Genomic DNA, 21,408 nt, shown 5'->3' with positions numbered 1-21,408 from the left:
TAAAGCCCCGTGACATGATTCTGTCAGGCTGAATTTGGGGGCTAGCTGACTCTGAAGGAAGGCAAGTTGGGACGGGGATGCAACCTGCCACAGGGTGATGTAAAGTGATTGGGAGAGTGAGATCATTTGAATGGAGGACGCAGGTAGCGTCTCCTTGCGCCAGCAATAGCAGGGGCTTCCATAGATCAGGAATGTAGACAGTTCAACAACAGCAATCCCCAGAGATGGCCAGAGCAAACAATGCAAAATATTGGGGAGCGGGGAGAGAAATCTATGACATTTCATCCAATTTTGAAATGTAGTATATTCCATATCCGAGTTCCGCAGCTGTTACTATCTTAGTTGGCTGCAGTTACAACAACAAAAAGTATTGTGGCTACCTTAAAGATGAACAGATTTATTGCAGCATCAGCTTTCGTGAACTAGCAGAGGACATTGTCAAATGCAGCTAGCATGGCGTGTTAAATTCATCTGCCATATTTATATGATGGATGGGATGCTAGAGGTGGGGGCCGAGTAGGATTGGCTCAGCTGCGTACAAAGCCCAGCATGGAAAATGTCTCGCCTCTCTAACTTTGCTGTGCTGATTTGATACCTGGGAAAGAGAAAGAGGACTATAGTCTCAGTTGAGCCCCAAACAAATATAATCAAATTTGTAGATATACCATCTAGTTCATGAATCCCGCACTGACATTTCCCTTGAAAGCTTTTAAAATAAAATCTATACACCAGTTGATTGTTGTTGTTTTAAAAAACTACAACCCTCAAAGTGCTTTATAAATAGTATAAAACAATAAAATTATCAGTCAAAACAACCATTTAAAGCATTTGAATAATATACCATATTTTTTGCTCTATAAGACTCACTTTTTCCCTCCTAAAAAGTAAGGGGAAATGTGTGCGCGTCTTATGGAGCGAATGCAGGCTGCGCAGCTATTCCAGAAGCCAGAACAGCAAGAGGGATTGCTGCTTTCACTGCGCAGCGATCCCTCTTGCTGTTCTGGCTTCTGGGATTCAGAATATTTTTTTTCTTGTTTTCCTCCTCCAAAAACTAGGTGCGTCAGGTGGCCTGGTGCGTCTTATAGAGCGAAAAATATGGTAATCAGCAATGAACTAAAAACAAATTAAAACGTACACCAGCATTCCACATGTCTGGGTAGTCTTGTCTAAAGAAAAAATACTTTTAGCAGGTGTTGAAAAGAGTACAGTGAAGGCACTTTTGCTCAGCAGCAAAATTGCCCATGAGAAACTGAAATATTTTCCCAATAAACTATGGCAGTGAGAGCAAACAACTTCAAGGCCCATCAGTACAGAGCACCAAGCCAAAAAAACCAAAAAAAAACCCTGTGCTTGACACTGATTGCATCTGAAGCTGTTCCTTTGCAGTTTGCTTGTGATCCTTATTGCTGGAAGGCGGAAAAAACAAAATAAATTCACCCTGCAAGGCAGAAACCATCTGCTGGCTTTGTGTCCATGCTGAAGGCCATTTTGTCAGTTGCTCTTTTCAGCTCTTTTGACTGTTTTTTTTTGGGGGGGGGGAGGGTTTATTGTTCTAAGTCCCACCAGATGATTGGAAGTAGATATTAAAAGTCATTTATTTGAGGAATTTCTGAGGAGTCAAACAGATGTGTGTGTGTGTACTGTATATACACATATATACACACACATATATATACATAAAATTCTGTCTTCTTTTCTTATTCAGAGCAGAAAAAACATTGGGGAATATCTTGAAGAGCAAAGGATGGAGGTAAACACACACATGTATATACCATTTGATTGTAAACAAAAATTCAAATCAATTAATGAAAAGAGTTCACCAGTTGAAATGGAAACATAATGAACATTCTGTTATCTATATAACGGGATTTACACTCTTTGGAGAGCCAGGTGGCTTGTCTTTGGTTGATGATATACAGTATTTGTAACTGTGTATATCTGAGAATGGGACGCAGGTGGCGCTGTGGGTTAAACCACAGAGCCTAGAACTTGCCGATCAGAAGGTCAGCGGTTCGAATCCCCACGACGGGGTGAGCTCCCGTTGCTCGGTCCCAGCTCCTGCCAACTTAGCAGTTCGAAAGCAACTCAAAGTGCAAGTAGATAAATAGGTACCGCTCCAGCGGGAAGGTAAACGACGTTTCCGTGCACTGCTCTGGTTCGCCAGAAGCGGCTTAGTCCTGTATCTGAGAATCAATAAGATATGCTAATGAGAGAGAATTGACCAAATTATTGGTATAAGCAATTATGTAATAAATCATTCAATAAATTTAAAACAGCAGTACACTAAAAATACACCAGCATTTGAGATATCTCAGTAGGTTTGTTTCAGCAGGTGCCAAAAAGAGTGCAGTGAATGTTCCTGCCTGATATCAAGAGGCAGGGAGTTCCGAAGGGTGGGTGTTGCTGTACTAAAAGATAAATTTCATTACAAATGCAGAACAGGTTTCACATGGCGCTTGGAACAGTGCCAGTCGCAAGGATTAAAGTGGTCAAGTGGGCACATTTGGTATGGCGATCTCGTAGGTAAATTTGTCCCTCATTGTTTGGGGCTTTATATGCTAATATAGTAGGGACGCGGGTGGCGCTGTGGGTTAAACCACAGAGCCTAGGACTTGCCGATCAGAAGGTCGGCGGTTCGAATCCCCGCGACGGGGTGAGCTCCAGTTGTTTGGTCCCTGCTCCTGCCAACCTAGCAGTTCGAAAGCACACCAGTGCAAGTAGATAAATAGGTACCGCTCCGGCGGGAAGGTAAACGGCATTTCCATGCGCTGCTCTAGTTCGCCAGAAGCGGCTTAGTCATGCTGGCCACATGACCCGGAAGCTGTACACCAGCTCCCTCGGCCAGTAAAGCGAGATGAGCGCCGCAACCCCAGAGTTGGTCACAACTGGACCTAATAGTCAGGGGCCCCTTTACCTTTATGCTAATATAGTAACACCTTGAACTTGGCCCAGTAGCAAATGGCAGCCAGGGCAAATCTCTGAGCAGAGGCGCTGCATGCCGACAGGGTCTCACTCCTGCTGGCAATCGTGCCTCAGCATCCGGCACTAACTGCAGCTTCTGGATCAATCTCGAGGTGAAGCCCTACATAGAGAGCATCACAACAATCTGGTCTTGAAGTAGCCAGTGCAGGAACTATGAGGACCAAGCTTTCCTGGTCCAGGAATGGTTGTAGCTTCTGTTGCAGTTTCACAGCTGCCCACCTGTCCGTCAATATCTTCTGCCTTCTTCCGGATTTGGCAAGCGGTGCTTTGGGTTGCCAACTGCTGCATTGCAGCTTCCTAATTTCTTCTTTTGTTTATATTTTTATTAAGTTTTCTGTTTTACAATTTAAAATACTCATTTTACACACTTAAGATATCAGTGACTCCCCTTCTTCTCTTTCCGTGGTTCATTTTACATATCATAAATCTCTGCACATTTTACAAAAACTATACTATTCAGTACAGTGGTACCTCGGGTTACATACGCTTCAGGTTACACACTCTGCTAACCCAGAAATAGTGCTTCAGGTTAAGAACTTTGCTTCAGGATAAGAACAGAAATCGTGCTCTGGCAGCGTGGCAGCAGCAGGAGGCCCCATTAGCTAAAGTGGTGCTTCAGGTTAAGAACAGTTTCAGGTTAAGAACGGACCTCCGGAACAAATTAAGTACTTAACCTGAGGTACCACTGTACTTCATTATTGCATCCATCAAAACTTGTTTCTACTGTTGAATTTATCTTAATGCTGCCAGCGCTTTCAGCAGTTCACAATTATTTCCCATATATTTAATAAACACTTTCCAATCTTCTTTAAACATATGTTCTTCTTGTTCTCACATTCTGTATCTTAAGTCTGTGAGTTGTGCATATTCTGTCAACTTAAGTTGCTGTTCCTTTTTAGTTGGGACCTCTCTCGTTTTCCATTTTTGGGCTAACAAAACATGGGCCGCAATAGTGGCATACATAAATAATCTTTTTTGACACCTGGGAATTTCAGTCTGAATTATCCCCAACAGAAAGGACTCTGGTTTGGGGGAGGGAAAGTACTTTTGAACATTTTTTTCAATTCATTAGGGATCATTTCCTCACTAATTTCTCTCTGCTCCACAGGCGTTCGAGCTATGTTGTCACCACCAAGATTTACTGGGGAGGCCAGTAAGTACTCAAGGGACCTAGTGAATCAATGGGGCGGGAAGGGGTTGTAGGGAAGGAATCTGTGTGTGTGAGTTGAATTTGCCGTGTGTGGAGAGCAGTGGCCCTGTCCAGTTATGGGGTGCTGGTTGCAGGTGAAAAGGAAGCTGGCAGAATCCTATGACCCCAGTTGGTGGAGCTGGGTGGTTGTTGTAGGGATACAATGAAGAGGTGGGGAGAACACCACATATGCCCACCCAGAGCTCTGTTAAGGAAAAATTTCCAGGGTGAGAGACTATTCCACAGTCCAGCTCATCGGGGTGCAAGTCCCACACGGGTCCATGTGGTCAGTAAAAGAAGGAAGTTCCAGCCAAGCAATTTGGAGCAAAGCAAGCTGTCAGTAGACCATGATCTTTATTGTTGCACAACAGGTCCCCACAGGAGTAAGAACCCCGAGCAGGGGGTGACATCCTCTTTTAAAACTTCCCTCTTTCCCCCAGAATACACTTCAAGAGGCATCATTGATACATCATCACTACATCGCTTTTGTTGTTGTTGCCTAGTCGTTTAGTCGTGTCCACCTCTTCGTGACCCCATGGACCAGAGCACGCCAGGCACTCCTGTCTTCCACTGCCTCCCGCAGTTTGGTCAGACTCATGCTGGTAGCTTCGAGAACACCGTCCCACCATTTCGTCCTCCGTCGGTCCCTTCTCCTTGTGCCCTCCATCTTTCCCAACATCAGGGTCTTTCCCAGGGAGTCTTCTCTTCTCATGAGGTGGCCAAAGTCTTGGAGCCTCAGCTTCAGGATCTGTCCTTCCAGTGAGCCCTCAGGGCTGATTTCCTTCAGAATGGAGAGGTTTGATCTTCTTGCATTCCATGGGACTCTCAAGAGTCTCCTCCAGCACCATAATTCAAATGTCACAAATGGGGAGGGGTGTACAAGGGTTACACAAGTTCAACATTAGGTCACTTTATCAGACACCTTTCCCAATACTTCTAAAGTACCCATCACCCAAAGAACAATAAAACGCCCTCTGGCAGTTCCCTCATTGCAAGAAGCAAAGCTACAGGGAACCAGGCAGAAGGCCTTCTCAGTGGTGGCGTCCGCCCTGTGGAATGCCCTCCCATCAGATGTCAAGGAAATAAACAACTACCTAACATTTAGAAGACATCTGAAGGCAGCCTTGTTCAGGGAAATTTTTAATGTGTGACATTTTAATGTATTTTTAATCTTTGTTGGAAGCCGCCCAGAGTGGCTGGAGAAACCCAGCCAAATGGGCGGGGTACAAATAAATATTTATTATTATTATTATTATTATTATTATTATTATTATTATTAAATGCATCCTCCCCCCATGTCATTTCCATAACAGCTCCTTGGACAAAAACATGGGATATAGATGCAATAAATTAGTTTAAAGAAGCAAACCTCAGTCTGCCTTGTCCCCTGCCTGCCCTTCTTACCTGCAACCAACCAGGGTGGGCTACCTCGCCTGCCAGCTTCCTGCTCCTTGGTCTCAGTGATGCCTCCTATATAATACAGCAGTGAATGAAGATAAAAGCAAAATTAGAATAATTCCCTTCCACCTGTCATCATTGGGGCGATCACACAGGGTCCCCAGACATTTCACCATCTATTGATCCCTGTGTCACCACTTTATTTCTCGCTGCCACCACCCAGGCCCTACCTGGTAAAATTCTGAGTCCTGTCAGGGTTAAATTGGAACATAAACTTCTGTTTATTTATTGCAGTTTAACAAGCGTGTGGTTTCATAAACAGTATCGGTCAATTACAACCTATAACTTCCACTACCTGCTCTCACTCACTAAACCACCTCTCAGATATTTACTTGTCTTCCTAGCTCCTAACTGTTCCTGACTCAGCTTATTTCTCTACACTAACTCAACCGTGCCCACAGACTCTATCCCAATTCACTCCCACTCCACCCACTGAACTCCTCCCTTCACCCAGAGCTGGTTTTATAGTCCCTCTGACTCCACCCCCCTGGGTTCTGATTGGGTAACCTATTTAACTATTTCACCTCCAGCACTCTCGTATGTTAACGTCACAATCATCTCTGGCTTCTCCTCCCATTGATCTCTCTGCCTCCTGCCCCACCAAAGGGCAGCAGTGGGTAAATGGTAATGGCTTGCAGTGCCTCAGTTTTGTAGTATCGTAGAGCGGGAAGGGACATGACAAGGGGCCACACAACCTCTGCTTAAAAGACTCCAGAAAGGGAGAGTCCACTTCCAGGGGAGTCCGTTTCGCTGTGAAACACCTCTAAGCACCCCCAAAGCTCCTCCTAACGTTCAGGTTTTTGTTCTTATTTTCTTCCAAGGGCTGAGACGGAGAGAGGCCTGTCGCGGAAACACATCATTGAGGGTAAGGGGAGGAGCTGGGCTTGATATTTCAGGGTTTGGGGGGGGGGATGGAAGGAAGTGACCACAATATGCTGGACGGCAAAAGCATTTGGCGGTTTGAGGGATCTGGGAACTACCAGAGGGGTGTCAAAAGGGTACAAGGATTTGGAGGGGTTGAAGAAGATGAGATTTGAGGCGAATGGGAGTTGGGGACCCGCCGTTCTTTCTTGATGCCATTCTCAAGAGTTAGATCTCTGGGGTGCTTCTCAATTTCTGCTATTTTGAAGTGGGATTCTGGGTGCATAGTTAAAGTCAATTGGGAGGCCTTGTGCAAGGAATCCCACTTCCCCAAAGTTTGGACTTTTTTTCCTTCTGCTATGGGGCAAATACTCCAGAAAGTGTGGGGTAGCCCTTGCTTTCACCTACATTCCCTGCGGACAAATGGGGCTGGATCCTCATTAAATGACAGAAGACATTACCAAGGGTGGCTCTGAGTCTGACGGTGTCCACGATGTCTGGGCGAACGTTATCAGGATGCATGCGCAATAGAAACCTTGCTTGGGAGAGCCCCTGGAGATCAGGAGACGTGCATCTGCAGCTGGGGGCCCTTGCCTCTGGGGCAAGCTTTCATTCCGGGCTGGAGCAGGGCTTGGTGGGCGCTGCAGTGCCCAATCCCCAGAGGGCGAAGTCTGCTCTAAGCTCCAGCCGTTCTGGGGCTCCCTATGCCACCCCTGTCCTTACTCCCCGCTGCTGTTTCGCAGGGCTCAAAGGCTCTTTGCAGCGGCTTCAGCTGGAGTACGTCGACATTGTCTTTGCTAACCGGATGGACGCCAACAGCCCCATGGAAGGTGAGTGGCCCAACCTGCTTCAGAAGGGTCAGGATGTGGCACGGCTGCCTCCCCAGACACCTCCCCATAGCAGATCCAGGGGAGGCCAATCCTCTCTCCTAGGCTTCTCAGCAGCTATCCCTTTACCTGCGACTGCCTGCCTTGCTTGACAGACACCCAGCAACGCTGCTGCCATAACTGAGAGACTCCCCTTCCTTGTCTTCTCTTGCTATCACAATCCCGTTATTCGCAGTTAGCTCCCACAGGCATGATAACCTTTTGAGGAAGGTCGTTATTAAGCCCATTCTTCACGCAGTGGGGGGGGGGGACTGAGGCCAAGAGCAGACAGCTTGCCCAAGGGCAGGCAAAGAGCCTGCAGCAGATTTCCCCCCCCCCCCAATCCTGACCCTTTTGCTGCCAGGCACACACACACACCCTGTGCCCAATTCCAGCGGCATCTCATTGGTTCTCTCCTTCCCCTCCTGCAGAATGCGACCCGAACTTCCGATTGCTCTTGCTGGAAGGTACTGCAGACTGCCCCGATCTCCCACCTCACCCCACCCAAAAAAATCCACCCCAATTTGCTGCCCCGTCCACCCCAGATCCTGTGAGCCCCATACCTCTCTCAAGCGAGGAACAGGATGAAGGGTTATTCTAGCTTCGGAAAGCCGTTCTGGCTAAAGGAAGCTGTTTTGTGAAAAGGCGGCGCGTTCCCCTTGGAACAGGGAACACTGAGGGCCACGATCCCGCCTGGGCTGTGATCTGAGGGCCACATGGGAGGGGGACAGATTCAAAAGTGGGTGGAGCGTTGGATGGAAAGGTCAGCTTGGCACCGTAGGGTCTGTCCGCCATCAAGACAGACCAGAGTTAAACTCTGAGTTAAACACCCCAGGCAAGCAAAAACATCCAAGGAGGGTGATGGGAAGTAGGATCAGTGAGGGGCGTAGTCTAGAGAGGCTCCTGGGGGGCCTCAGAGAGCCCTGCGAGGCTGCATTTGTTCCCCACCCCAGGTTTAGAAGAACTTGAATCTCATATGCATCAAAGAGTCTTTGCTCTGCGCGAGGCTTTAGGAAGGAGATTTTCCCAGCATGAAAGAGCTTTTTCTGCAGGATTTTCACCTGCTGTTACAGGCTGAGGGTTCACCGAGAGGGAGGAAGCTTGCAGTCTCGTTCTTCAGCACAAGCACACTGCGCAATCCTAGGCTAAGGTAGACTTAATACCTGATGTAAGAGAGGAACTTACGTTCCTCACCTCATGGAGAAGGCTGTGTGCGGAACACGTTGAGGTCTGTTTCGGAGATACTGTGAGACTTTAGCTTGGGGGCTGCCACCAGAAATCTGAGAGATAGTGAAAATCAGAGCCTTGCACAAGATCCAATGCATACGGGGCAGGATCGAGCTATTGAGTCTCATCAGTGGAAACGCATGCAAGGACTTCTGCTTGTGAAATGGGGCTTGCCCCTCTCCCCTCTTGTGCCCCTCACAATTGGCTCAGGGGGCACAGTCAGGTGCACCCCCAGAACAGGGTGCAGGGGGAAGAGAGGAGAGATAGGTCCACCTAGCCAGCTGAAATGCTTGCAGACATTGCATATATATTTCATTGTATAGTGATTTATTTCCAAGCCAGGCTCTTGAGAGGTATGGCCAGCCCCTGCCTCCTTCCTGAAGCCCAATACTCCTCTTTGCACCCCATAATGCCCTCCCCACTGCAACGGCCCTGTGCCCCAGATCCTTGTAAGACCTTACCCATATGCCTACCCAGAAGTAAGTCCCGCTGAGATCATTGGGGCTTGCTTTCAGGTATGGGGGCATAAGATTGCACCCTTTTCTTCCTGGGGTTAGAGGGGAAACCTTCCATGAATATCCCAGTCTCCATTCTGTAGAGACCTCACCGACTGTAGACCCAAGGATGGGGATGCTGCCCTGAAAGTAGATGTGTGTCTTGTGTGCTCGCATGCTGTTGTGTTCTGCTGGAGAAAAATTCTGTGTGTGTCGCATTGCCAACTGATCAGAACAAAGCAACCTGCCTGTTCTTATGCCTTTAACAGCTACTTGATAGCTGCAAAAAGCAGTAAGCGGAGCTTTTGTAAATGGGGAGGTGAAAAGTTTGCCTGCTTAATACCTGCAAATCAAGCAACAATTAAAGGCGATTAAAGTTGACAATCCTGTTTTGTGTCCGTGTATATATGTATGTGTGTGTTTACTATAAATGCAGGAACTCAAGATGCCTTTGTGCTTCCTAATATCACATGAACCCACAATTGAACAAGCTTTGCAATATGGGAGAGGAGAGGGAAGGCAAAATTATTTTCACTATAGCATTTTGGGAACTTAGTTTGGAAAGAATTTTTTTTTTAAGTAGTTTATCGGTAGATCAAACCAATTTGTTTCTGTGCTTTTAATGAAGTAGAGATGAATAACACAAGTATCTTTTCCCCCTAGAAAAGGATTCTAGCCAGCTTGTAATTCACTGATTTCATTGTGAAAAATGTGATTAACAGGGGGAGCGCAAGATTGAGCGATCTTACGGGCGTGGTGCAGCTTTTTGGAGCAGTAACTGCTCAAATCCAGCTCCCCGCCTTTCTCTCTCCCTCCCTGTTGGGATTCCGTTCCTGCTGGAGGCGGAAAGAGTAACTGCCCCGGTTACATTGGGCTCACCTTCCAAAGGTGACAGGCAAAAGGTCTGGGGGGCAATTTCTTCTCTCACGTCTCCTCTCTCACCCTCAGAAATTGTTCGTGCCATGACTTACGTGATCAACCAGGGGATGGCCATGTACTGGGGCACCTCTCGCTGGAGTGCAATGGAAATCATGGTAAATTCTGGGGTGGCGGAGAGGCGGGTGCAGTGGCATAGTGTGGTTTGTCAGCACCCGGGGCAAGGCAAGTAATTTGCGCCCCCTAACCCGTGGATTTTAGCAGGGGGCAGAGAGCTGCGAGTGCGAGCGCGCCCCCCCAGATGTTGCGGCCGGCCCCCCCTGCACCCCCCACACTATGCCACTGGGCGGGTGCAAAACGAACTGATGCATGTTTTCACAGAAGCAGTGGCGTTGTGGTCCAGCGTTGTGAGGGGTTTGGGAGACCCGTTCATAGGTCGCCTGCCTCCAGCATCTGAGAGCCATCCAATCAGCATGAAAGGGAAGCTCTTTAGCCACCGAGAAGGAGCCTTCTCGCCCTTTGTGCTGATTGGAGCCAATCGGAGTGAAAGGAGGCGGGTCAGCCGCTGAGGACGGGCTCCCGGGGCCACTCTGGAGAAGGTGTGCAAGAAGATCACTGAGTTGTTTTGTATGATCCAAAGCTAAGCTTTTAGAAATACACTGAAAATACAAGGTGCCTCCGTTCCAAGAGGAGGCTGTGCTACTTCTGTTACGTACAACGGGACTTTAAGGCAGGCAGAAATTCAGTCGCTGCAGCAGAAGATACTGGAGTGCTCGATACATTTGCCTGTGTACATGCACAGAAAACAGAAGATCTATGTGAAGATCTGCAATGATCTTTGCAATGCATCCCTAATTATCACTTATAAGGTGGTTGTATAATCGTGGGGACGGGATGTGGGTGGCGCTGTGGGTTAAACCACAGAGCCTAGGACTTGCCAGTCAGAAGGTCGGCGGTTCGAATCCCCGCAACGGGGTGACCTCCTGTTGCTCGGTCCCTGCTCCTGCCCACCTAGCAGTTCGAAAGCACGTCAAAGTGCAAGTAGATAAATAGGTACCACTCCGGCGGGAAGGTAAATGGCGTTTCCATGCCCTGCTCTGGTTCGCCAGAAGCGGCTTAGTCATGCTGGCCACATGACCCGGAAGCTGTACGCCGGCTCCCTCGGCCAATAAAGCGAGATGAGCTCCGCAACCCCAGAGTCGGCCACGACTGGACCTAATGGTCAGGGATCCCTTTACCTTTACATAATCGGGGGGGGGGGGCTGGCTGTGACTCTCCTGACAGGGACCCTGCACTTCTCAATCTGCCACCAGAAGCAAGTCCGCCCTGCGAGACCGATTCTTTTTGCCTCCCTCCCCTAAACCAGGAGGCGTATTCCGTGGCACGGCAGTTCAACCTCATCCCACCTGTGTGCGAACAGGCAGAGTACCACATGTTCCAGCGGGAAAAGGTGGAGACGCAGCTGCCAGAGCTCTACCACAAGATTGGTATGGAGGCAGGCGGAGAGGGCTGGGCCGGGGAGCCCTTTTTAGCTCAGGGGCCACATTCCCTTCTGGGCAAGCTTCTGAGGGCCATGTGTCCCAGTGGTGGGTAGGGCCAGAGTCGAAAATGGAGCTGAGTGGCTAATATAAATTTTCCCTTTGTTTTGCTCCCTATCTTCCCCAATAAAATGACTTTGGGCACAAACCAGCACAGTTTGGGGGGCATTCTGAGGGCTAGGCAGAGAGGCCTTGAGGTCTGTGTACAGGAGAAGGGATTATAGGGACCAATGGAGGCAAATTGCTGGGAGAGGCTGGGGTGACCAGGAACCAGAAGATACAGAGGGATCTGCAGATTGGATATGGAATATGAGGAATGTGTTTCTGGAGGAGCAGCAGGTAGAAGCAAGATGATCCCTTGGGAGTATAAGCCCAGATTCAGGGTACAATTCTGCGTGAGGCATATTGGAGGGTGACCTTTGGAGCAGATAAGATTAATATGTGCACTTCTCTGTTGACTTTTCTCAGCATGGGGTGGCGTTAAAAGACTTTTGCAATGCAAAGTAAACCAGGAAGAGCTGTGATTTAGGATGGCCTGTTGGCTATTATTTCAATTAATCTGTGTACAGTGGTAGGAAGAGGTGGGGAATGTAATTTGTTTCCCCCTTCTCTTTACCTGACCTGCTTTGTTTTTTTGCTAGGAGTGGGAGCCATCACCTGGTCCCCGCTGTCTTGTGGACTTATCACAGGAAAATATGAGGAACGGGTGCCTGAAAACTGCCGTGCCGCCATGAAGGTACCGTCTCCTTTTCTTTTGCTGAGGCCTTCCGCCTCCCAACTTCATCTCACCCTGTCGACATCACACACAGCCCTTAAATCAGGGGGGACAGGCCTGCGGAGACCTCCTGATGCTGCTGGACTACAACTCCCATCATCCCTGACTGCTGACCTTTCTGCCGGTTCTGATGGGAGTTGTAGTCCAACAACGTCTGGAGGACATCAGGTTAATGACAACCAGTTCGGAACTCACAGCTCACAAGCCTTGGTCCTGACTGCCCTACAACTGCAGTTGTTTACTGGGCCCACAAGACCTGCTAGGTCCTCCCTTTTCACTGTTACAGTGGTGCCTTGCAAGACGAAAAGAATCCGTTCTGCGAGTCTCTTCGTCTAGCGGTTTTTTCGTCTTGCGAAGCAAGCCCATTGACGGCTTAGCGGATTAGCGCTATTAGCGGCTTTTAGCGGATAAGCGGCTTAGCGGCTTAGAAAAAGGGGGGGAGGGGAAAAACCCGCAGGAACTCGCAAGACATTTTCGTCTTGCGAAGCAAGGCCATAGGAAATTCGTTTTGCGAAGCACCTCCAAAACGGAAAACTCTTTCATCTAGCGAGTTTTCCGTCTTGCAAGGCATTCGTCTTGCGGGGCACCACTGTACTTTCAAACACTGGGAATACAGAAGTCCTGGGGCTCAGATTACGCACACTGGCAATGCTCCAAGAAACCAAACACTTCCCTTCTTCGTCCCAAACATAAATCAATTTGTTGCTGATGTCTCAGTGATACTTGAAACTATCCACACCAAAACACCAGGGTCTCCTCCAGACCTCCTCCTTACTGTGCATTCATGATTATTTGTCAAAACAAAAAAAATTCCTTCCAGTAGCACCTTAAAGACCAACTACGTCAGTTCTTGGTATGAGCTTTCGTGTGCATGCACACTTCTTCCAACAACTTCTTCTTTTTGTGCATGCACACGAAAGCTCATACCAAGAACTGACTTAGTTGGTCTTTAAGGTGCTACTGGAAGAAAAATATTTTTTTGTTTTGACTATGGCAGACCAACACGGCTACCTATCTGTAACTATGATTATTTGTGTTCATGATGCTATCAGGGTGGTTACACAAACTCCTGTTTCCAAGACTGTTCATACCTACAAAGGTTTCGGAGCAGGCATACTACTCATGTCCTGCTGAGATCCTGTAGCTTCTTATACCACAAATGTTTTAGGGCGGGGGGTAGGTGGTGTTGTCCCACTTTTTTTGACATCATAGCACAACATTGGGAAAACATTGCAGGACAACTAATAAAGCTCAATGATGCTTCAATGATCCATTATGAACCCACCCCTAAGGCACTATTCTTGTGTCAGTGACACCTGCTGCAAAATTACCTGCCCCCCCCCCAAAATCTGGAGGGGTCCTAAATCCTTTGCTGGCTGCTCAGCACATCCCTCAGGGCTGCTTTGCAGGTTCACAACCTCCATCCTTGCCTGCCAGTGGCTCACCGCCATGCTGTGTGTTAGCTATGATTCCTGCATTGCTGGGGGCTGGACTGGACGACCCTTTAGGTCCCTCCCGAGACGACAGTTCTATGATTCTGTGCCTCTGTGCCTGTTTCCTTTGCTCCTCGCACCCTCCAGGGGTACCACTGGCTGAAGGAGAAATTGCAGAGTGAAGATGGGAAGAAGCAGCAGGCCAAAGTGAAGGAACTCCACCCGATCGCAGAGCGCCTGGGATGCACAGTGGCGCAGCTGGCCATTGGTGAGGGAGGAGCGGAGCGTCTGCGTTGGTCAGGGCAGGCCTCAGAAACAGCTGCCCATCTGGGGCAGGTTGCATTCCAGATCCTGCCTCAGGGGTGGGAAAGTTACGTAGCTCTGGGGTGGGAGAGATTCCCTTTCCTGAAACCTTGAAGAGCCACCAGCTGTCATTGTAGACAACCTTCCCCCAACCTGAGGCCTTCCAGATGTTTTGTACGACAGTCTGGGGGCTGTAGTCTGAAACATCTGGAAAGCCCCAGGTTGCAGGAAGTTGGTGTGGACAACACCAAGCTAGGTGGACCCCTGTGGCAGCTACCTTTGTTAGCCATAGAGCTAAAAGGAGATGTGCTACTTAGGCCAAAGGTGGCAATGTAAGCTCCTCAGATTCAGCAGCTACCAGCAGCTAAGAGAAGTAGGTTAGAAATCAGGAGGCGGTTTCCAGCTGCAAGAGGTGTGTGACGTCCTGGAATAACCTCTCTTGAAAAGTTACGGGAGAAAAGAAGATGCCTTTGCCCAAGAGCGATGTAGAGCCCCGCTGCACAATTGGCTTCCTGGTGCTTCGGCCTGGCCCATGGGAGTAGAGAAGGTCGGCCTCGTATTTTGTCTGTTCCCCAAGTTAGAGGACTTGAATGTGGAGCATCAGCAATGCAGCAGCTGAAACTGGGAGCTTATCCAGGCGCTGGAGACGCCCTTCTTCCCTAGCTCCCCCCCTACTCTCAAGTAGCCACACGTGCAGTTAAGTCAGGCACTTTGGCAGTGGCCCTGAATCTCGTGTCTAGTTTGCCACCTCTTCTACTCCTGTGGCCCTGGGGGAGATTAGGGTGGTCCGAGAGCCAGCCAGGCAGCTGGTGAGGGGACCTCCAGTCCTGGGGCAGAGATGGCCAGACCTTGCAGCTCTTCAGGGTCTTGCTGTCCTTCCGAGGTTAGTTCCAGGGCTGGGCGGAACTGAGCCCTGACACTCAGCAACCCCAGGAGGTTTCTCTCTTAGCCAGGGCCAGTGTGCATGAAGATGGGCCTAATTCAAGTTTATCCCAGGCAGGTTTTAGCAGCCAAGATGGTGCATTAACTCCACCCAGATTCCTCTGAAGTTAAGTGGTTGAGTGGGCAAGCAGCTCTTTGCTCCCTTTCCGCCTCTTCCCCGGCCCTTATGTTTTCTTCCAGGGTGGCAAGTTTTTAAACGGCTCTCCTTATTTGATTTCTCTTGTCTCCTCTTAACCTCAGCCTGGTGCCTCCGCTCTGAAGGCGTCAGCTCTGTCCTTCTCGGGGTCTCCAGCACCGAACAGCTCATTGAGAACTTGGGGTCCATCCAGGTAAGGAGAAGGAACAAGGGTGCAAAGTCTGGCATAAAGGATGCCAAACCTTCCCCAGTCTGTGCGCATTTATATCTTGTCCTGTTCCTGAAGCATCATGAGAACATGAACAAATATTCATCCAGGCCAGGAGGGGGGAACCTTTTTTAGACCAAGGGCCACATTGCCTTCTGGGCAAGCTTCCGAGGGCCACCTGTCCCTGTGGTGGGCAGGGCCAGGAGCAAAAGGCAGAGGGTAGAGCAATGGGTGCAGATTTCACCTCTGTACACTCGCCTTCATTATACACCTTTAGGCACCAGACGAAAACGTTCCTCTACATCCAGGCCTTTGGCTGATTGACATCTAGTGCCCTTTTAAATGAGTTGTGGGGGGGGGTTATTGGTTTATTAGTTTTCTTGTTTTTCTTATGCATCTTACATTTTTTATATTGTATTTTTATGTTGCAGAACACCCTGAGATCTATGGATGCAGGGTGGTATACAAATTTTAATAATAATAATAATAATAATAATAATAATAATAATAATAATAGTTTTTGCATACACTCACACACCCATCTCTGTCCTATATCTAGGAAAGCATGAGGCAGGCACTATCAAGAATTCAAGGACACACCCAAAAAAAAAAGAAAGAGCAAGTGCAGAGCAGGTCTGGTAGAGGTGTGGCTGGGGAGAATCCAGGGGGCCAGATAGAGAAGTCTGGAGGGCCACATCTCTCTCTCACACACCCCACCAAGACCTGAGGTTCTTCAGCCCTGATCTGGTTGTATTTTAAATCATTGTGACCTGCTCTGGGATCTTAGGGTGAAGGGAAGGTAATAAAATAAAACCTCATCCTGGGTTTTTGGAGGCATTCCATAGAGCCATCCTGCCTAATAGCCATTGATAGACCTCTTCTCCTTCATGAATTCCTCTTGTCTCCTCTTAAAAACAATCTAAGCACAGTGGTTATACCATGTCCGCTGTTCATTGAGCGATTGCCGTCCCACACACTTCCCAGCGTATTTTCTTGCCAGTTTCCTTACCACAAAAAGCCTGTGGTTTCTTGTTTGGGTGAGTTTAATGGTGCGTTTTTAACTGCACAACCCAAATTTGCGGGTTTATGATCGAATCCCACCCACAAAGTAGCCATTGAAAGTGGAAGTGGCACTGAAGTGGCATTGAAAGAGGAAGAAAATAATTACTTCTAGATTTTCTCCACATCATGCATACCAGCTTAGTGGCTTTACAATTTCCATTTCAAATTTTAAAAAAGAAACATGGCGACAGGTAGGTGGGGAGCAGGAACAACTATATATAATAGAGAGAAGTGATCGTGAGGGGAAATGGACATTTATTTACTTTTTAAAACCCTCAAAGAAAAAAGTGGTGGTTAAAAAGGGGATGGAAAGAAAAGCCAGGGCACTAGAGAGGGTTCCACAGAGAGGAAAACTGGGACACCCTGCAGCTCTTTTTAAAATCCAGGTTTCCCCTGGCCTTTGACAGACATATGAGCCAGCTTATTGAATTGCTGGCCCACTCTATTTCCCTATTTATTTTGAAAGCTTACATCCCTTAAACAACCTGGCATGGGACTCGGCTACATTGGCAAAGAAAAAACACTTTATATGGCTTGTCTATGCATTCTAATGCTCTGACACCAGATGGTGCTGTGGAGTTCCGTTTTTGCTAACCCGATTTCTCATACAAAGTTTGCAACGTATTTTAACTGCCACTATGGCGGAAGCCCTTCCTCCTCAGTCATGCCGCCCTTCTCTTTCTCTCTCTGCAGGTTCTGACTCAGCTGACGCCCCAGGTCGTCCAGGAAATTGATGCGCTCCTGGGCAACAAGCCCAATGCAAAAAAAGAGTCCCGGGCGTAGGGACACATTGGCGCCCGGGACGTTGCACGCTGTTGTCCCAAAGGACTGCATTGCCTCCTGCTCCTCTTCTGGGGGGCTCCTGGCCCCACCTACCTACCCCTCCCTGCCCCACATTCTCTCCCACCAGCTGCCGCCTCTCAACTTGGCGGGGGTGGGCAAGGAGGAGCCGCTTCGCGCATGAGAACCAAATAACCGTATACTTCCACGGCGGGCGAAGTGGGAGGGCGCTGGCGGGTTAGCGCCTGCCCCCCGCAGCCGCCTGCTTAGATTACAGTACAAATAATAAGGCATGAGCAACCCAGCTATGGGGTCGGCGGGTAAGAGGCACCGCCTCCCGCTAGCGCCGGAACTGCCGGCCGCTTTGCCTCTCTCTTTCCCATATCAGTGCGCCTGGTTTTTAAACATGGGGCGGGCACAGCGCAACAAGGCAAAATGGGGGGAGTGGGGAAAACAAGCTCACAGCTGGTGTATGATAACAATTGAGCATCTTTAGTGCATATTTACCCCCGCCGACCAAAGTCCCGTGTAGCGTTATCAGTCACTCCATACTTTACTTTACTTTTCTCCTCAGCATCTTGTGCTTTCGTTGGGGGGGGGGCATCCCACTAGCATCATTTGCAGGTTTTATGATGTTTTGAGGGACCGCAGAGGAGCCATCTTGGGCACAACCCAGTGGGAAGTCCTCTCGGCTAAATGAATGGGAGCTGCGCATGAGCTGGAGGGGCGCCATTTTGGATTTCCTGCCTCAGGCACCAAGATGTCTTAGGCCGGCCTTGTGTGAAGGCCCCAGTGAGGACATAGCTCAGATAGCCCGTCTCTGGTGGGGATATTGTGAAGGGACAGTCCCCTTCACCCCAATTCTTCAAATTTAACCTTCCTAGAGTCCTTTTTTGGATACAAATACCCGTTGCTCAGTCCCTGCTCCTGCCAACCTAGCAGTTCGAAAGCAGGCCAGTGCAAGTAGATAAACAGGTACCGCTCCGGCGGGAAGGTAAACGGCATTTCCGTGTGCATCTCTGGTTCGCCAGAAGCGGCTTAGTCATGCTGGCCACATGACCCGGAAGCTGTACGCCGGCTCCCTCGGCCAATAAAGCGAGATGAGCGCCGCAACCCCAGAGTCGGTCACGACTGGACCTGATGGTCAGGGGTCCCTTTACCTTTACTTTACCAGCTTTCTTCCCCTTCCCATCTTTTATTTCTACTCACCCTCCTCCCCCCCCCCAAAAAAAAACAACGTAAATTATTGCCTTGCCTCTTCAACACAACCTCCTCCCTTCACTGTCTTTCCATTCCTAAACATTTAAGGTTTATCCCCCAGGGAAAATAAAACAAATCCCACCTTTTGAGGACAGTGGGGCTAGACAAAGGCAAATTTGTCCGTCAATTTGTGTGCTTAACTTGGCCTAGTCATGGACTATTATTTTTCCCACTGAGGGAGTGGGGAAAGGGAGGAAGGTTTCTGCAGTGCAAAATCGTTGCCAGAACCTGTTTCCCCTTCCCCGCCGAGTGGAGACTGGAGAGCAGTCATCTCTATGGCAGGATTACGTTCCTCCATTTTGGGGGGCTAAGAAGGCCCAAAATTCATGGTTGTCGGGCGGATCAGCCCTTTGGGCAAGTGAAAGCCGTTTTGCCCACAAACTCCACTTCAGCTTCTCCGATGTTCCTCAAATGTATCCCCCCCCCCACCTCCTGCCCCAAAGCGTAATTTGTAATGTCTTTATTTGGTTTCATCTAATCCTTCATCTAATTTGCAGCTATTCTCCTCACAGAATGCCATTACAAATTCCCCCCTGTTACTTTTGGCAGGAAAGCAAAACTGGCTCCCTTCCTGCTCCTCAGGAGCAGCAGAAGCAGATGGCTGAGGAGAGAGAGAGAGAGAGAGAGAAAAAAGACATTTCTCTCTCCTTCCCCCTCAGTTTCCCTCTGTGGTTTTTCATTTTGCCATGAATTTCCTCCCCAGAGGCCGACACCACCGAACCTTCCCGTTTCGTTGCGGAGGTGGAGGTTGCCTTATCGCTTTGGTTCTGACTTAATCTCTCTTTCTCTTTCTTTTTTTGCATTTCATTTTTTAAAACAGAATTCCATATTCACCCTCCTCTAGGGAAAGAGCCATCTCTTCTTAAAGCAATAATATATTGGAAAAAAAGCGTCCTCAGGGTCAAAGGGTCACCTTGGGGCAGTGGGGAGAGAGGAAGGCTAGCAACCGAGTCTCCCCCCCGAACCCCCTTGCTCCCGGGGAGCCCTGTGGCACCCTATTTTTTGCACAACTCATTGCTTTGAATCTGCTGCGCTTCCAGGGCAGGGCCACTGTGGCACCTGTCCCCCTCGCACTGGCTGCAAAATTATACGATGCTGTATATATATATATATATACACATATATTTTCTCTGTCGAGAATGAGTCTGCTTCGAGTTTTACTCTAGAGTAGCCCTTCCGTCGCTTCCAGGAGTCTCTGCAGGGGGTCGGGGTGGGTCTGCAGGTCAGAACTGAGGCTGCTTGGGATTTCTAAGATGGCACCCACACACACCCCTCTCGGTTCCTCAGATCATTCCTGAGCTTTATTTATTGCATTGTTTCCACGAGGGATAGCTCAGTCGGTAGAGCACGAGACTCTTAATCTCAGGGTCACGGGTTCGGGTCCCACGTTTGGGCAAAAGATTCCTGCACCGCATGGGGTTAGACTAGATGACCCTCGTGCTCCCAACTCTCCAATTCTATTATTTACGCCACACCTGTGGAGTTCAAGGTGGTTTATGTGGGTCTCCTCCCCTTCCTCATTTAATCCCCACAGCAATGGAGGTTAGGCTGAGAGAAGGCAGCCCAAAGATCAACACCCTATAATCTTCATGACCTAGTGGGAATTTGAAACCTGGTGTCCCAGGTCCAAGTCTGACACTTTAACCACTGCAATCTTTAGAGGCTTTGAATGTATTTTGTTATATATTTATTTATACCCTGCCTTTTACCCCGACAGGGACTCGAGGCAGCTTACAGATAAAATAAGAACAGCTTAAAACATTGGGGGGGGGGGGTGTTAAATTAAAAACATTAATAGGAAACATTAATATAATTAAATATATGTATAATCTTTACATCGGTGGGCTCTCCTTCACTGGAGGTTTTTAAACAAGAGGTTGGATTGCTGACAGTCAAAGATTCTTTAGCTGTGGTTCCTGCATTTCAGGGGCTCGGACTGGATGACCCTGGGGCATAGCTGTCAACTTAGATTTGAAAATAAGGGACCAGCAGCCTCGAAAATAAGGGATCAGCAGCCAAAATAAGGGATCGACAATTACTTTGATAAAATACATATTTTGTTGCATGCAAATGGCTTTAGATACCTATTAGGTCCATAAATTACCATATAGCATATATTCAACACAAAAAAAACAGCAACAATTTGTTGTTGACAAAGGACAGCTGGACATAGAAAGGGCCCCATTAACTTCAGTAGCTTATTTAAGGGACATCATCAATAAGGGACAGCAGCAGGACATGGCGCTGGGATAAGGGACTGTCCCGCCAAATAAGGGACGCTTGACACCTTTGCCCTGGGGTTCCCTTTCCAACCCTACAATTTTTAAGGTTTTTAAGATTCTATCTGTTTGTAGCCCAGATTTGTACCCCACAAAAGCTCAGGGCCAGGAATCTGTTTAGAAACTGCGTAGGAAATCTGAAGTGGGGCTGGCAGGTGGGGGGGGGACTGAATATATTCAATTTTTAGAAGAGATTTCCAAACCGACAGGCAGATATTTTTAAATGGCAAAAGGGGGGTTCAGGTCAGTTTTACCTGGGAGCTGGACTCCTGGGCTCCTGCCCCCAGATATGACTAGGCTTTACAAGGTGTTTCTCTGTGTGTGAGTCTAGTAATATTTAGCCGCCTTTTGATAATGTTCTTTTGGATCCGCAAAGGGAAAGAGGCTAGGCAAGAAAGCCCTGAAAGATTTCAAAGCGCAGAGCTCGTTCCAAGGGAGAGCAGCTCCCTCTGCAGCACAGCAGAGGCATTGCAGGCCTGTGCACAAATTGCCCCTAAAGGAGAGAGAAAAGAGCTATTTCTACTGAAAAGCAGTCCCCCTGCAGAGACCACCTTGCAGGGATTTTTAAAAAATGCTTGATATAAGTAGAATGGGCACGTGGCTTTCAAAGAGGTTTTTTTTTGCCCCTTTTCTTTTGGGGTGTGTGTGTATGTGTGTGTGTTTGGGCGGTGGGGTGGGGGCAGGGAGAGATATGTGAAATATTGAAATACTGAAATAAAGAATACATGAAGCGACAGAC

At 48.4% G+C, this 21,408-nt stretch overlaps 1 protein-coding gene and 1 long non-coding RNA gene across 5 annotated transcripts in view; one reads left to right on the top strand and one right to left on the bottom strand.

Annotated features, from left to right (window-relative positions):
- KCNAB3 (potassium voltage-gated channel subfamily A regulatory beta subunit 3) overlaps positions 1 to 21,405 on the top strand; it is a 59,477-nt gene extending 38,072 nt beyond the window's left edge. For 2 of the 4 annotated variants that reach the window (XM_083706895.1, XM_083706892.1), the window contains exons 5-14: positions 1,706 to 1,750; positions 4,091 to 4,135; positions 6,451 to 6,494; positions 7,234 to 7,320; positions 7,788 to 7,823; positions 10,026 to 10,111; positions 11,320 to 11,440; positions 12,133 to 12,227; positions 13,847 to 13,967; positions 15,185 to 16,821. In XM_083706895.1, the coding sequence (XP_083563021.1) occupies positions 1,706 to 1,750; positions 4,091 to 4,135; positions 6,451 to 6,494; positions 7,234 to 7,320; positions 7,788 to 7,823; positions 10,026 to 10,111; positions 11,320 to 11,440; positions 12,133 to 12,227; positions 13,847 to 13,967; positions 15,185 to 15,423 (919 nt within the window). In that variant the 3' untranslated portion in view covers positions 15,424 to 16,821. Of the gene's footprint in view, positions 1 to 1,705; positions 1,751 to 4,090; positions 4,136 to 6,450; positions 6,495 to 7,233; positions 7,321 to 7,787; positions 7,824 to 10,025; positions 10,112 to 11,319; positions 11,441 to 12,132; positions 12,228 to 13,846; positions 13,968 to 15,184; positions 16,822 to 17,043; positions 18,040 to 18,304 lie in introns of those variants that run through there. The other 2 variants (XM_083706894.1, XM_083706893.1) reach the window with 2 other exon arrangements.
- Positions 1 to 21,408, bottom strand: part of LOC310829115 — a 31,001-nt gene that overhangs the window by 8,913 nt on the left and 680 nt on the right. The window lies entirely within an intron of this gene.

Source organism: Podarcis gaigeae (assembly GCF_964106915.1).
Source record: "Podarcis gaigeae genome assembly, chromosome: 13".
Taxonomy (NCBI): Eukaryota; Metazoa; Chordata; class Lepidosauria; order Squamata; family Lacertidae; genus Podarcis; species Podarcis gaigeae.
This window is presented reverse-complemented; position numbering and strand designations above follow the sequence as displayed.